The 13,946-nt window shown below is 36.1% G+C and overlaps 1 protein-coding gene across 2 annotated transcripts in view; it reads right to left on the bottom strand.

Moving 5' to 3' along the window:
• Positions 1 to 1,654: 1,654 nt before the first annotated feature.
• The window catches only part of BMP5 (bone morphogenetic protein 5), a 119,135-nt gene continuing 106,843 nt past the window's right edge, over positions 1,655 to 13,946 (bottom strand). Inside the window, exons 5-7 of one of the 2 annotated variants that reach the window (XM_019931395.3) lie at positions 9,145 to 9,221; positions 7,700 to 7,810; positions 1,655 to 3,951 (exon numbers count right to left, since the gene is read on the bottom strand). In XM_019931395.3, the coding sequence (XP_019786954.1) occupies positions 3,802 to 3,951; positions 7,700 to 7,810; positions 9,145 to 9,221 (338 nt within the window). In that variant the 3' untranslated portion in view covers positions 1,655 to 3,801. The remainder of the gene's footprint in view (positions 3,952 to 7,699; positions 7,811 to 9,144; positions 9,222 to 13,946) is intronic. The other variant, XM_019931396.2, reaches the window with a different exon arrangement.

Below are 13,946 nucleotides of genomic sequence, written 5' to 3' on the forward strand. Positions count from 1 at the left end.
AAAGTTTAAATTAAGTATTATATTTTTCCTTCCCAGAAGTTCTATGGGTTCATTTAAAAGATTTTGTATTCATGTTTTTATTCTCTCTTCTTTAAAACAATACATCTTTATATAAGTATGTGTGTATATGTGTTTCATTTAAATAAATACACTTACAAGTGTGTATGTATTGTGTGTTTTAATGAAGAAAGTATAAAGATACATAATTGAAGACATCTTAATTGGCCTGTGGCTCAAGGTAGAAAATTATTTTCCTAGTTTGGGCTTTTCCTATAGGTATCTGCAGGATGATAACCACTGTAGTTTTTTTAGGTCGGTTCTATTGTATTTCACCATGTAGTCACAATGAACTGGGAAGAAAACATTGACCACAACCCACTGAACCATCAGCTTAGGTCCTGTTTCCAGATGCTTAGTGAGGAGGCTGTTTGGCAGTGTTTCCTCTCTTACCCTCCTATATATAAGCCACAGGATTTGAGGCTGAAGTGCATCTCCCCATCCTCTCCCCACTGATTGGAGGCTAGCTGCCTCTGTAAAGTTGAAACTAAGATGCAAAGGTTAAAGTGCATGTTTTTAAAAGTCTGAAGTTTCTGTGTAATTTTAAAGGCTGTATCTGATCCAGGTTCTCCTGTCTTTGAAATCCCCATCTTTCAAACAGCTTCTAACAAATATGGCAAGAGACTTGGAAGTGATTTTTGCAGAACCTTGGCTTTTTAAAAATTGCTAACTTGGATAGAGTGTTACTTTTCTGCGTACATAAGAATAAATATTAGCATTGATTGTTACTTTCCTACTTTTTCTCCAGTTATGATCTTAACCAAACTTGATAAATTTCAGATGTATAGATGTATACTTAGCGATGTATCTACTTTATCATCAAAGGCATCTTCACTTGTAAGTTCAAAAAGTTCCAGCCACCGCCCCCCCCACACACACAAAAAAAACTGCAAAAGGAAAAACATAGAAAAGCAGGTAATCTGAGAGCAAGACTGTATGATCCATTGAGCAGTTGATTGAATGGTTATGAGACAGTGACCTGTGTTTGGGAATGAGGATTTCTTCTGCCTTGAATGGAGCTACAGAGGAACCTAATCATTCACTGTAAATGTCTTGAGAAATGAAGTTTGCCAGACTGTATAGTAGCCAGTAGGCACTGGCTCAGATTTAATGATGGTGATACAGGGATTATAAAATGACAATTCTTTACTTGAGAAAAAAATAATTTTGCATTTTCTTTTTTGTGTATTCTTTCTTTACTTCAGTGCAGACAATTTATATTTGCCTTAGTTTTAAAGAACATGAGTATTTGTAATTGATGCCCTTCTAACTTCAAAAAGGATTAGGACCACTTTACAAAGCAAAATACCTATAAAGGAGAAAAATTAAAAACATACAGACAAAGAAACCAATACATAACTAGCTAAAAAGAACTGAAGAGTTTGGATCCTGTTAAAATAGGCCAAATTATTCTGATTTCTGCTAATAGCTTGAGTATTCAAAGTAATACTAAGAATTTACTATAATAGTTATTTGAGAATAATGTAACAGGCCATATGTGCACATATATGTGTATATATATACATACACACTATATATATATATATATATATATATATATATATATATATATAAATGTGAAAATACTAATGCCAAATATCTCCCTTTTTAAATGAAAGAGAATAAGTAAGGTAATTTCCCAACCTAATCATATTTTTGCTATTTTAAAAATTTCTTTGGGGAATTCCCTAATGGTCCAGTGGTTGGGACTCCACGCTTCCACTGCAGGGGGCACAGGTTCGATCCCTGGTTGAGGAAATAAGATCCTGCAAGCCACATATCATGGCCAAAAAGGAAAAAAAAAAAGAAAGAAAAAGGAAAAGAAAACAAAAAAAGAAAAATTAAATATTTCTTTGTTGTTTGAACAGATCAAGAAAATATTTAATTCATGGATGGTTGCTTTGCTCATTTAATAGTGAGTTATTTATCAACAGCACAAAAACTAGTTTTGACAATTAAAAACATGTAATCCACAAACATTTTACATCTGATATGCTTATAGTCTCAATTTATGACATTTCGTATCCCTCTTAATAAAAACAGCCAAATCAAGAAGCACAATAAAAACTAGCATCACAAGTTTAATGTATTTTAAAACATAGAAATATATTTAAACAACATATTTAAAGAATAATATAATAGACTTTCGTTTCTTATTCTTATAATGGTATACCATTAATTCAAAAATATATTACTTAATGTACCCCAAATAGAGTTATTATCAAATTTACTTTAAGATAAACTGTATTTTAAAACTACATTGCAATATTCCTGAATCACGAACAAATCCATAACATTTTAAAGCTATTTCTGATACAAATTTTACTTAAAAAGTCCAAAAGGGTGATTAATAAATGGTGCTTTATGAATATTTTAGATGGACTGTAAATAATCCTAGCCGTGGAGCCCACATAAATAGCAAGTTTTCCACTAAATGTCATTCTTCCAAAAGTCAGTGGGTTAAAGACAAGCCTTAAAAGGCAGAGAGAGAAAAGGGAGAGAAAATAAATTAATTTCCGAGGGAAGAACACACATGCACATACACACAACAGAACCTTCCCATTTGGAATTATTTGTGCTTGGAGGAAGGTTTACAAAATCCCCCTCGAAAATAAGGTTTTCAATGAGCTCATTCTCCAAGATATGCAAAATGGATTTCAGCTGTTCTTTCAAAATGGCAATTCTGTCAAAGCCATTCTGGGATTTGGGGTAATTTCCTCCAGTTGAGTTTCAGTGCTTTTACCCTAAATAAAATTCCTTGCATCCCATCAATCAGCACACTCAGTTATAAAATAGAGCTACAGAAAATGGCTCTGTAGGCCTCTTTGCTCGGGTATATTTTATGCATGCAGTGACTCTTGTCTGTGGGGAGGGTAGGGGAGCACATGTAAATGTTTCTTTATTTTGGACTGTTTTTAAATCTGAAAAAATGTCTGCAGCAGTAGTGTTCTAGATAATAGGCAGACATGATTTATTTGAGGTAAGAAGGTTGTACTATGCTTTTTTAGTGTTAACTTGGAAAGTTATGGACACAGGCTCAAGTCTGTCTCCACAGAATTCCTGAAGCTTTGAGCTCTTTGAAAAATTTACAACCCATGAGCCAAGAAGGAACGCTTTCCTACAGTTACACCAATTCTGTTCAAACAAATAGTTATGACAATTATGTGCAACCTTTCAGCTTCTGTGTTCTGCCTCCCATTTATTTATTCAAATCCAGTTCAACATTTCACTTTATCTAACGAAGCAGAAACTCTCAAAGAAAAATTGTGTTCCTCCAAGAATTTTTGTTTGGGGTGGTTATTTTGTTAAGTTTTATTTCTAAATAAATATCCTATCAGAGTTTTCATTGGCACAGCCTAACCAAATGCATTCAGTTTCCTTCAACAATACTTAACAGTCAAAGGAGTTCTGCCTAATTTCAGAAAATTATGTAAAAAGTGTAATACTTTAAAAAATGTTGAAATGGAATTGGACTCAGCATATCCTATTGAAAGTTAGATTGTGTGATCTATTGCATACTGCAGTGACCTATAAAATACATTTTATTGAAAAGGCATCCACAAAGGAGAATATATACCTTTAAATAAATAAAAGTGACTATATACATGATATTGTACATAGGTTAGAGAGATGAAATGAGCCAGACTAATTTTATGAAATTCCCCTTTTATCTGAAAGGATACTTTTTATTGTAGTCATAAACCTTAACACAGATCTTTTTCTTATTACCATTATTATCTAATATTAGTGGCAGCCACACGAACGCACTACCATATTTCTGTATTTTTTCAAAATGACATTGGAGCTGTCATCAAAGTACAACACAGAGATGGCGTTTAATTTGGTTGGCGCGCAGCAAGGCTTTGGTACGTGGTCAGGAAACATCAGATGAACCTGGGGGGGAAAAACATTTTGTTCTTTAAGAATTAAGATAGACATTTTGTCTGCAGCTTGAAAGTAATATTCTTGTTTTATCACTGACTATCAGCACCCCCTTAAGCTACCTCTCTTTCTTCTGTTTATGTTCCATGGCAGGGTGGGGTAGGGCTGGTAGTGAAGGGTGTATTAAGTATTAACACCTAGACTCGACCCACCAGTTCTAATTACATGTTGGCGCTTTAAAAAATATTCTACCAAGGAAGGAAAACTCTCTCTATGGAATATTCAGTGGAAATTTTCCTGGAGGAAAGAACATGGCAACTAGCACTGGGTTGCTTTTGGTTAAAATGACCACTTCTATTTACTTCATGAGAAATACAGAAGTTCTAAATGCAAAATCAATGAAGCCATACCACTGCACTGTAGAAAGATGTGGATCTAAGAATTATTTTTGAAAGGATAACTAAACAGTAAATCAATAACTTTTTTTGACAATAAAATTAAAAGCTGTGCCAACTCTTCATTTTCCATGATAAAGGAAGCATACAAATCACAGCAAAATAAACTCCAGGTAAAATCCAATACTTGCTTTAAAACAATGATTTCAACTATTCTCCCCATAAGTTCTTATCAGATTGGCCAGAGTGTAACATCCTTTGACTTGCTTTCTCCCCTAGACAAGTGCCAAAAAGCAGGCTAAGCTAAAGCAGAGGCAAGGAGCCTAGATATTTTAAAAATTAAATATCCATCTTCCCCACCAAAGCCTGAAAAGGCAAGCTGTACATGGACAATGAAATGCTTAAGTAAAGGGTTTGTTCTCACTTTGATCAGACTGGCAGGTTTGCCTCTGATGTTCAATAATCAAGGAAGGAGCCAGAACACTGTACCCCATTTCCCACCCACCCCTGCTGCCCCCAGCCCTTCCTCCAGAGGAGATGATGGGAAGTCCCACTGCAGAGTCCTTAGGGATCTACAAAGAGAAAATACAGCTCTTAGAATCTTGGCTGCACAACCTCCTGACTGAAATGATATAGGAGCCCTGCCTATGGACAGACACAGCAGGAAAAATGAGGTGATCAGACACGGATGTGAAATTTCCTAAGACCTCACAAAACTGCAAGCTGGATGGTTTCTCCCAATTTCAGATGCAGCCTGCAGCCCTCCTCGGCTTTAACGTCCTCAACTCTCACACCAGTGATGGATAACCCCCTGCTTCAAGGACCGCCTCACCAAGCCATCACTCTGAAAAAATGGGATTGTTCTTCAATCATTTCTCAAACAGTTGTCACAAACCTGCTCTCCTTTAACAACAAACACGTCTGTCTTCTTGTTTCATGTCCTTCATAGGACAAACACAGAGAGTGTACAATGGCGGGGCAGGGTGGGGGGGAACCCACCAAACTTCCCACATCCCTTAAAGTTCTGGGATGACTTTATGCTCCACATCCCAGGACAGTGATCCAGACCAGGGTCCTGTTCCAAGTCTGTGTCAGTGTTTTAAAAAATGTTTGTTTTTAGATGCTGCCTTCTAGACTACAGTCCTAAAAGTTGACAGTATATAATTATATATTTTTTTAAAAAGAAAAAAAGAGAGAGATGGGGGGTATTTGACAAAGAGTTTTTTCCATACTTAAGCATTGTATAGCCTGAGGGAACTTGGATGCATATCTAAGGAAACACAGGAAGCTCTCTAAGTCATTGACAGTACAAAGAGCTTAACTGCTGGGAAATTAAGTGGCATTTCTCTATAGGCTAATAGTGGCTGTTCTGTCGTGACTAGACAGAAAGACAGTGACCAGGCCTCTTCCTTTCAGGTGTGAGACAGCAGAGCTCCTCTCTCTGCGATTGTTTTCAGATGACTCACGTTTCAGAATGTGAATTCTCATACAGAAGAATAGAAGGCTGGACTCCACAGACATTCTTTTCCTGGAGGAAATTTGAATACAATATACCCTTCCTTGTACCACATACCTGCTCCAGTAATGATATTCTATATCAAGAAGTGCTTATATTTATAGATAGCAAAGATGAAGGAATATGAGAATTTAAAATAGCCCCAGGAATTTACTCTATATTTTGCATATGGCAACCTTATTGGTCAAGAATCAATAAAAAGAAGAATATTTCTATGGCACTGGCAACATCAAAGCAAGCATGAGCGAGCCTGCTGGTTGGAATTTAGACTCTGGTTCTTCACTTTAGACAGTGAAATAAGAGCCATAGCAAACTAAGGTTTTCTTTAAATCAATATAAATGTTGTTATCAAGAAGGAAATAAGAGTTTCTCCCTAGACATATGGGTTTTCTGGGTATGATATATCAAAGAAATCTAGGGTGGAAAAATCGGTGTTGGGGAAGGATAAACATGAGCAAATGTTTTCCATTCATTATTAAAAAGCAACCTGATAATTTTATGTGATTGTATTCTGAAATAAATGCATATCTTCAAACTTGGGCAAAAAAAGAATATTTATAAATGACTACCTTTAAAAATATATATTTGTTTTATCTCTCTATTTCCTCTCTAATCCAAGGTTTTGACAATATCTATGCTTTACTTGCCATAGATATGTATCTTTGGTGTCTAGCTATCTTGCAGTACCTCTGAGGTCAGAAAGATGCCAGCAAAGCATCAAGTCAAATGATTTAATCTGTCAATGTATACATACAGTTCTTTATTCATAAGGAAACTGGGATGTTATTTCCATCAGCTTTAAATTGTAAATTAAGTGTGAAAAAAGGTAATCTTCTGAAGAGTTAACTCCTCACAAATTCTAATAGTTACTATCTCTGTTGGTCATAAACAAGCCTCACCCACAAAGACAGATGTTCTTCTAATACCTCCTGCTCTCCTACTACCATCCACCAAGTGACTCTACTCCCATCCCATCATTGTCTTGATTCTAAAATAATGTGTTCCCTTCCTTCTGTCCTAATAACTTTTAGTTGAAATGCTCCTATGAACCCAAACTTTAATGTGGGATCACATTATGTAGGCTATGCATCTTCTAGAAGCCTCTCCCTAGTCTTCCAGAGGCTGACCTCCCCTCACCCCACATATCAAGTCACACACAGTAAGGCAGGCACATCAGACTCTCAAGGGTTTTCATGAGCTCATTAGATACAGTATGACCATTTAGAGATGATGAAATAAACATTTCATTATCTTTTTCACAAAAATAAGCCTAGATTATTAGAGATTAAGTCACTGTTATATTCCTAAGTGTGGAAGGGACAAAAGGAAGGCTAATTTCCACCTTAAAGATTATAAAGAAAAAAAAGTATCAAAAAATAGAAACCAATCTTCTACTTATACTCTATAATACATTGAAGAGCTTCCATAATACCAAAGTACGTTATAGAACATTCTTAAATGATGAGAGAAAAAACCCTCAGATGAAATTCAGTACAACTGTCATTCAATGCTTTTGCAATGACTGCTAATGAATTGTTAGGTTAGAAACAGCGCCTGTGTGGTTAGTCATATTGTCTAATGAAAAAATCAGTACACAATGACCACTTTATGTGATTACTCCAATTTTCCTCGCTGAATCCTTCCCCATTCTGGAATCAGAATTATTCTTTAGGCCAGCCTAAATTTCCTGACTATATCGACAATTGTTACTTTGGCACAATTGTTACTTTAGGAGTTTGAGAAGAGAAGAAAATGCAGTTCTAACTATAAATGGATGCTTTCCTTTGAAATAACTTTATAGGAAGTTTGCATAATAAACCACTTTCCATCCTGCAAAAAGAAAGCATACCAGAGTCTGAACTATGGCATGGTTGGTGGCATTCATATGGGCATTGAGTGGAAAAGAACATTCTCCATCACAATAAAATGCAGCATATCCTTCTGGTGCTATAATCCAGTCCTAAAATGCACAAGAAGAGAAGAAATAATATCACCAAAATAAAAACACAGAAAATCAATTCTTAAAGAATACTCAAATATAATTAATATAATATAATATAATCTGGATTGGTTTCTCTTCTTAGTCCAACAATTACTGTAATAGGACAGCCTCCCCCAAGCCCTTAATTTATGGTTAAGTTAAAGTTTACAACAAAAGTATAAATATTTTCACAAGAAATTGTCCTCTGTAATTTCTCCCAAGAGGTCACTATGTAAGATATTCATAGCCTGTATTAACCCATGTATTCATGAATAAAGCCTTAATCATGAAATAGCATTCTAAATATTGTTTAAACAGGAAATGATGAACTCTGGAAAGTTCAAGTGAACCAGAAAGGAAAAGAAGAATAAACTTAATTGAGATCATTCTCATTACTTCTTACTAACTCATTCCTGCTTTAGAAGAATAAACTTAATTGAGATCATTCTCATTACTTCTTACTAACTCATTCCTCCTAAAGCTGTAAGATTTGTGCCTTGTCCTATTTTTCTTTCCATTCATGTGTTAACTTTATAGTCTCTTTAAAAGAAATGAATTGGAGAAAATTCCTGAGCACTGTACGTGAAAAATTTTAGGAAGCTAAAAAGTTGGCACTTATAATGGTGGCCCTGATTTTTTTTCCAGAGACGTAAAACTTGTCACCGATGTAAAATTATTGAACAATTCATGTAAATTTAAAAATGCTTACTTGTTAATATTATTTCTCAGTATAATAGCTCATATTCTGAGGATCCAATGTAATGGAATAATGTAATCTAGGCAATCCAATTTAAACTATTTCAACACAGAGCCATTAAAAATCATTTTGGTTAAATCCTCCTTCCCACCCTGTTTGTGAAGCAGATATAAAAGAAAGCAATAAGATTTTTAAGTACAAGAAAAACATTTTTTTCTGTAGATCTACCTTATGACAGAGACATAGTCAAGGATTCTATTTCTTATACCAATAGTTTGGGACCATAGGAGGCAAATGGAAATTGCTTGAGTTAATCTGAAAAATGGTATTAAAATGAAAACTTGGGGATATTTAAACAACAGGGGTTTTTTTTTCACTCTCTAAGTGTGCATTTCTTCTTCAGCATAATTGTTTTTTTTTAACCATAAACTCTGTTATGTTTCAATGGTGAAAGGATAATGGAGAAATAAAAATGATGTGGATAATCTATATACTGAATAGTCACGTCGAAAATAATTGGTTACTGTATAGGAAAAATTACTGACAAAGACTCTGAGTAATTCAGGATTGATAATAAAGCAAAAAAGAAGCAGCCATGTTGGCTGACCATTCTTACCTGCCATCCCAGATCCCGGAAGCTCACGTAGAGTTCATGCTTCTTACAGGCTTGTTTTTGTTCACTTGTGTTATAGTCTGAAGATAAAAATCAGATTTTCAACAAACGGCAGTCTATCAGGTATACTAATATTTCTTTTGTGAGTTCACTGATAAAATCAAAAGGAGGCTGTATTTGAAGTCGTGAAACATGAGTTTGAATCTCAAAGTGAAAGCCACTTACTAGCCACGTGAACTTCAAGCAAGTCACTAGCCTTGAATGTTTTCTTCTGTAAAATGCAGACAACACCATGTACCTTGAGAAGTTCTAATAAGGATCAGGTTGTATCCTTTGTGTTGTGATGGTGAACAGCCTGACACCTGGCACTCAATGAATGCTTTCATTAATTCACTCAAACTACAGTGGTGCTTACTATATTCATGTATATTAAATATTCAAACAACACTTCTTTTATTCTTCCATGAGACAAACACTGGGAGAGGACCAACTGGGATGCTACAGAGTTGATTTTATCTTAATAAATATCTCAAACTCAGGATACCCGAAGTGGAGCTTCTGATTGCCTCCCCCCTCACCCCCAAACTAGTTCCACCTATAGAGGACAGATAGCAACTTCCCAGGCAAAAGAAACAAACACAAAAACTGGAGTCAAAACGTACTCATTTTATTTCTCACCTCCACATCCAATCTGTCAGGAAATCCTTACACATTTCACCTCCAAATACATCCAAAATTCACCCACCCTCACCACCTCCATGATGGGTTCTGGTCCAAACCAGCACCATCTCTCTCCTGAATTACTGCCACATCCTTACTGCTATTCTTCCTGCTCTGCCCTGCCCCAACCCACCCCCATATCAAAGCAGCCAAGAGTCAGCTCAATTATGCCACGCTCCAGCAAAATGTCCCACCGCGGTTCCCATATCAGGTCATGACGTCTCCTTGTTGTTTTGCGCACAGGTCCGCTTTCTCCCACCTTGGGGTCTTCACTCTCATCCCACCCGCCTTCCCTGCAATGTTCTTCCCCTGGATATCTACTTATCTAAGTCTCAAAGCTTCTTCAGTTCTTTGCTTAAGCATCATCTTGTCAACAAGGCCTTCACTGACTACCCTATTTCAGATCCCAACTCCCACTCCGATATTTCTCTCCCGCCTTGCTCTGATTTTTTTTTATCCATTTTGCTGATCATCTCTTAATATGCTACGCCATTTACTTATTTATCATGTACTTTGGTTCTTGCCTGTTTCTTCCCTCTAGAATGTCAGCTCCCGAAGGGTAAAAATCTTGTCTGGTCCCATTTGGTGCTCTGATATACCCCAAATCTCAGGAACAGTGCCTGGCACACAGTAAGTACTCAATAAATATTTGAGGAATCAAAGAATGAATTCCTCAGAATATTCCAGAAATGACTTGTAGCAAAGAAAATACATGATTTCCAGGACTTATTTTGGAATATAATCTGAAAAACCCATAACCTTTGATAACTGATTAAAGGAATTAAGAATAGAGAATCCCCAATCACGTCTGGAATAAAGTAAAACACTGCAGAAACACAAAAAATCTCTCTATATTATTGTCTCTGGGGTTTATTCATAATTTATATAAATAATATTCAAAAAGCTAACCCATTTTAATTATTTCTAACACAAATAAATGAAAGAGGAAAAAATTTAGGGTGATGGGAGCCACAAAATAATTTATTTTCAAAGAAGACAGCTAATGTTTTCATCTAGGAATAAATGCTACTTTCACTCTGACAGTTGTCTCTGGTAAATCAATGTAGCAGTTCACTGTGAAGAGCAGCCTGTCTTAAGGTGTCACCTTCCAGTTTAATTATCCTCAACCTCTAAGAAAATGTAGGCACATCAAAGATCCAAGGGGCCTGTCTTAACGGGCCCTGTCGTCTGCCTTTCACAGTGACTTCAACTAATTATTTATTTAATGTGAGTCTAGAAAACAAGATGATGATTAAATTTGAACACAGAGACTCTTTTACTTCTAGATCAGAGTTATTCCTGTGTGCAATTACCTTCATTAAAACAAATTAAATATATAGATAATGACAGAAAATGGAGAAAAGGGAATTTATTTGAAACTTAGCATTCTTCTTCTTTGGGTAAACTTTTCTCCTAATTGAAATAGCAAATGGAGTTAAGTTTGTCCAGGCAATAAACAAGGGTACTGTAATAATAAGTATAATACCATGAAATGGATAAGTTTGAACCCTGCATCATTTTTAGGGAAAAGGAATAACTAATTCTAATATTAGTTTGACTGCATAAACTTCTTATTTTTTTTTAATTTATTTTTGGCTGTGTTGGGTCTTCATTTCTGTGCGAGGGCTTTCTCTAGTTGTGGCAAGCGGGGGCCACTCTTCATTGCGGTGCGCGGGCCTCTCACTATCGCAGCCTCTCTTGTTGCGGAGCACAGGCTCCAGATGCGCAGGCTCAGTAGTTGTGGCTCACAGGCCTAGTTGCTCCGTGGCATGTGGGATCTTCCCAGACCAGGGCTTGAACCCGTGTCCCCTGCATTAGCAGGCAGATTCTCAACCACTGTGCCACCAGGGAAGCCATGCATAAACTTCTTGATATTTAGAATTTTTTAAAAATAAAGTCAGCTATGCATTAGACCAGGGACCAGCAAACGTTTACTCAAAAAGGACAGATAGTACATATTTCAGGCTACAAGTTTCCCCCTCTCAGTGACTCAACTCTGCCCCAGTAGCATGAAAGCAGCCGTAGATAGTATGTGAATGGATGGATATGGCTATATTGCAATAAAATTTTGCTTATGGAGCCTAAAATTTCAATTTCGTATAATTTCTGAGTGAAACAAAGTATTATTCTATTTCGAGTATTTTTCACACATCTAAAAATGTAAAAACCATTGTTAGCAATTGGGTGGTACAAAAACAGGCGATGGCTGGATTTGACTCTTAGGCCTTACTTTGCCGAACCCTGCATCAGACAGTCATGGGAATATTTATTCATTTATCCTTGTCTTAATGAAAGGCATGGAATGTGAATAAAGACCTTATAGCCAATAACACATGCAAGTATATCTGAAAAGCCATAAACTATGTCTAAGGTTATTTGAATTCCATGTTTATAAAAAAAGAAAGAAAGTCAAACTCAAAAGTCAAAATAGATCTGTTTCATCTATGCAGCTTTTCATGCAGGCTCAGTGATGTATATAATGTAACATCACATAAAGGTAATGAGCAATAAATTTATAACAGAATCTTGTTCCAAGAGTCTGATTTCATAGAGCATTAGGACCATATGCTTAGTCTGTCAGAAATAAAAATGAATGGATACTGAGTAAATGTTGTACCCAAACCAGCAAAGTCTGCAGTTAGGTTTACTAAATGGTTGGCAGAATAAACTGTGGGAGGAAAGGCAAAGAAATTAAATTTATATCTTTAGAAAATAGTGATTGGCAGCCCTTCAAATATGAAAATGAGATGGACATGATGCTGCTGTTGACAAACCTGCGTAGAAATGAAGAGTCGCACCAGAAACTACTAAACGTTCTGGAGCCACAGCCAACACTAGAAAAGTATGCTAGCATTCCTCAACCACAAGGCAGGTATCACAGACACGTATTTCCGTCTTAATGGTAATAATATTGGGAAACCAGTTCCAAAATATTGAAAATATTGTTAAATACTTTATGCCAATTTGTTTATGATCAATTTCTGGAAACAATGCAAATTTATTTATATCTTTACAAGCTATATTTTTTTCTTCCAGTTTTATTGAGATGTAATTAACATACAGCACCGTACAACTTTAAGGTGTACAGCATAATGGTTTGACTCACATACATCATGAAGTGATGATCACAGTAAGTTTAGTGAGCAGTCATCATCTCACACAGATACAAAATCAAAGAAATAGAAAATTGTTTTCCTTGTGATGAGAACGCTTAGGATTTACTCGCCTAACAACTTTTGTATATAACGTACAGCAGTGTTAATCATATTCATCATGCTATATATTACATCCCTAGAACTTATTTATCTTATAAATGGGAGCTTGTACTTTTTGATTACCTTCATCCAGTTCCCCCTCATCCCCCAATAATGCAAATTTAATCTTTGTCTTAGTTTGATTTTTCTTAATTTTTGATTATTTTGTCATAGAAAAAAAATTAAATACATGATTTAAAAAAATCCTGAGGGCTTCCCTGGTGGCGCAGTGGTTGAGAGTCCGCCTGCCGATGCAGGGGACATGGGTTTGTGCCCCGGTCCGGAAAGATCCCACATGCTGCAGAGCTGTTGGGCCTGTGAGCCATGACCGCTGAGCCTGTGCGTCCGGAGCCTGTGCTCCGCAACGGGAGAGGCCACAACAGTGAGAGGCCCGCGTACTGCAAAAAACAAAACAACAACAACAACAAAAAAAACCCCCAAAACCCAAAAAATATCCTGTGATCTACATAGGGTTAGGGCTTCAATGGTCTGTCCAGTACTCCCTGAAGAAACAACCTAATAAAGAAACACATGCTAACCTAGCTATGAAGGGCACAAAAGAAATAAGTCCAAAAAACTCCATATACCAGTATGGGTTTCTTTTTTCTTTAAAATCTAACATTAGTGTCTTTAAGGAATAAAATGTAGGTGAATCTGTAAAAGAGAAGAAAAAAATCCAAAATAGAATTTAACATTTAAATACATCAACAGCTTAAGCCAAATATGATGAGATACTGTGTTTCAAAGCAAAGGAGATGTCAACATTCTCTTACTTAATTCCTAGAGGGAGATAACGGACGGACGTCAGCACCCACAGCTTCAGGATGTTCA

Source organism: Tursiops truncatus, chromosome 10 (genome assembly GCF_011762595.2).
Source record: "Tursiops truncatus isolate mTurTru1 chromosome 10, mTurTru1.mat.Y, whole genome shotgun sequence".
NCBI lineage: Eukaryota > Metazoa > Chordata > Mammalia > Artiodactyla > Delphinidae > Tursiops > Tursiops truncatus.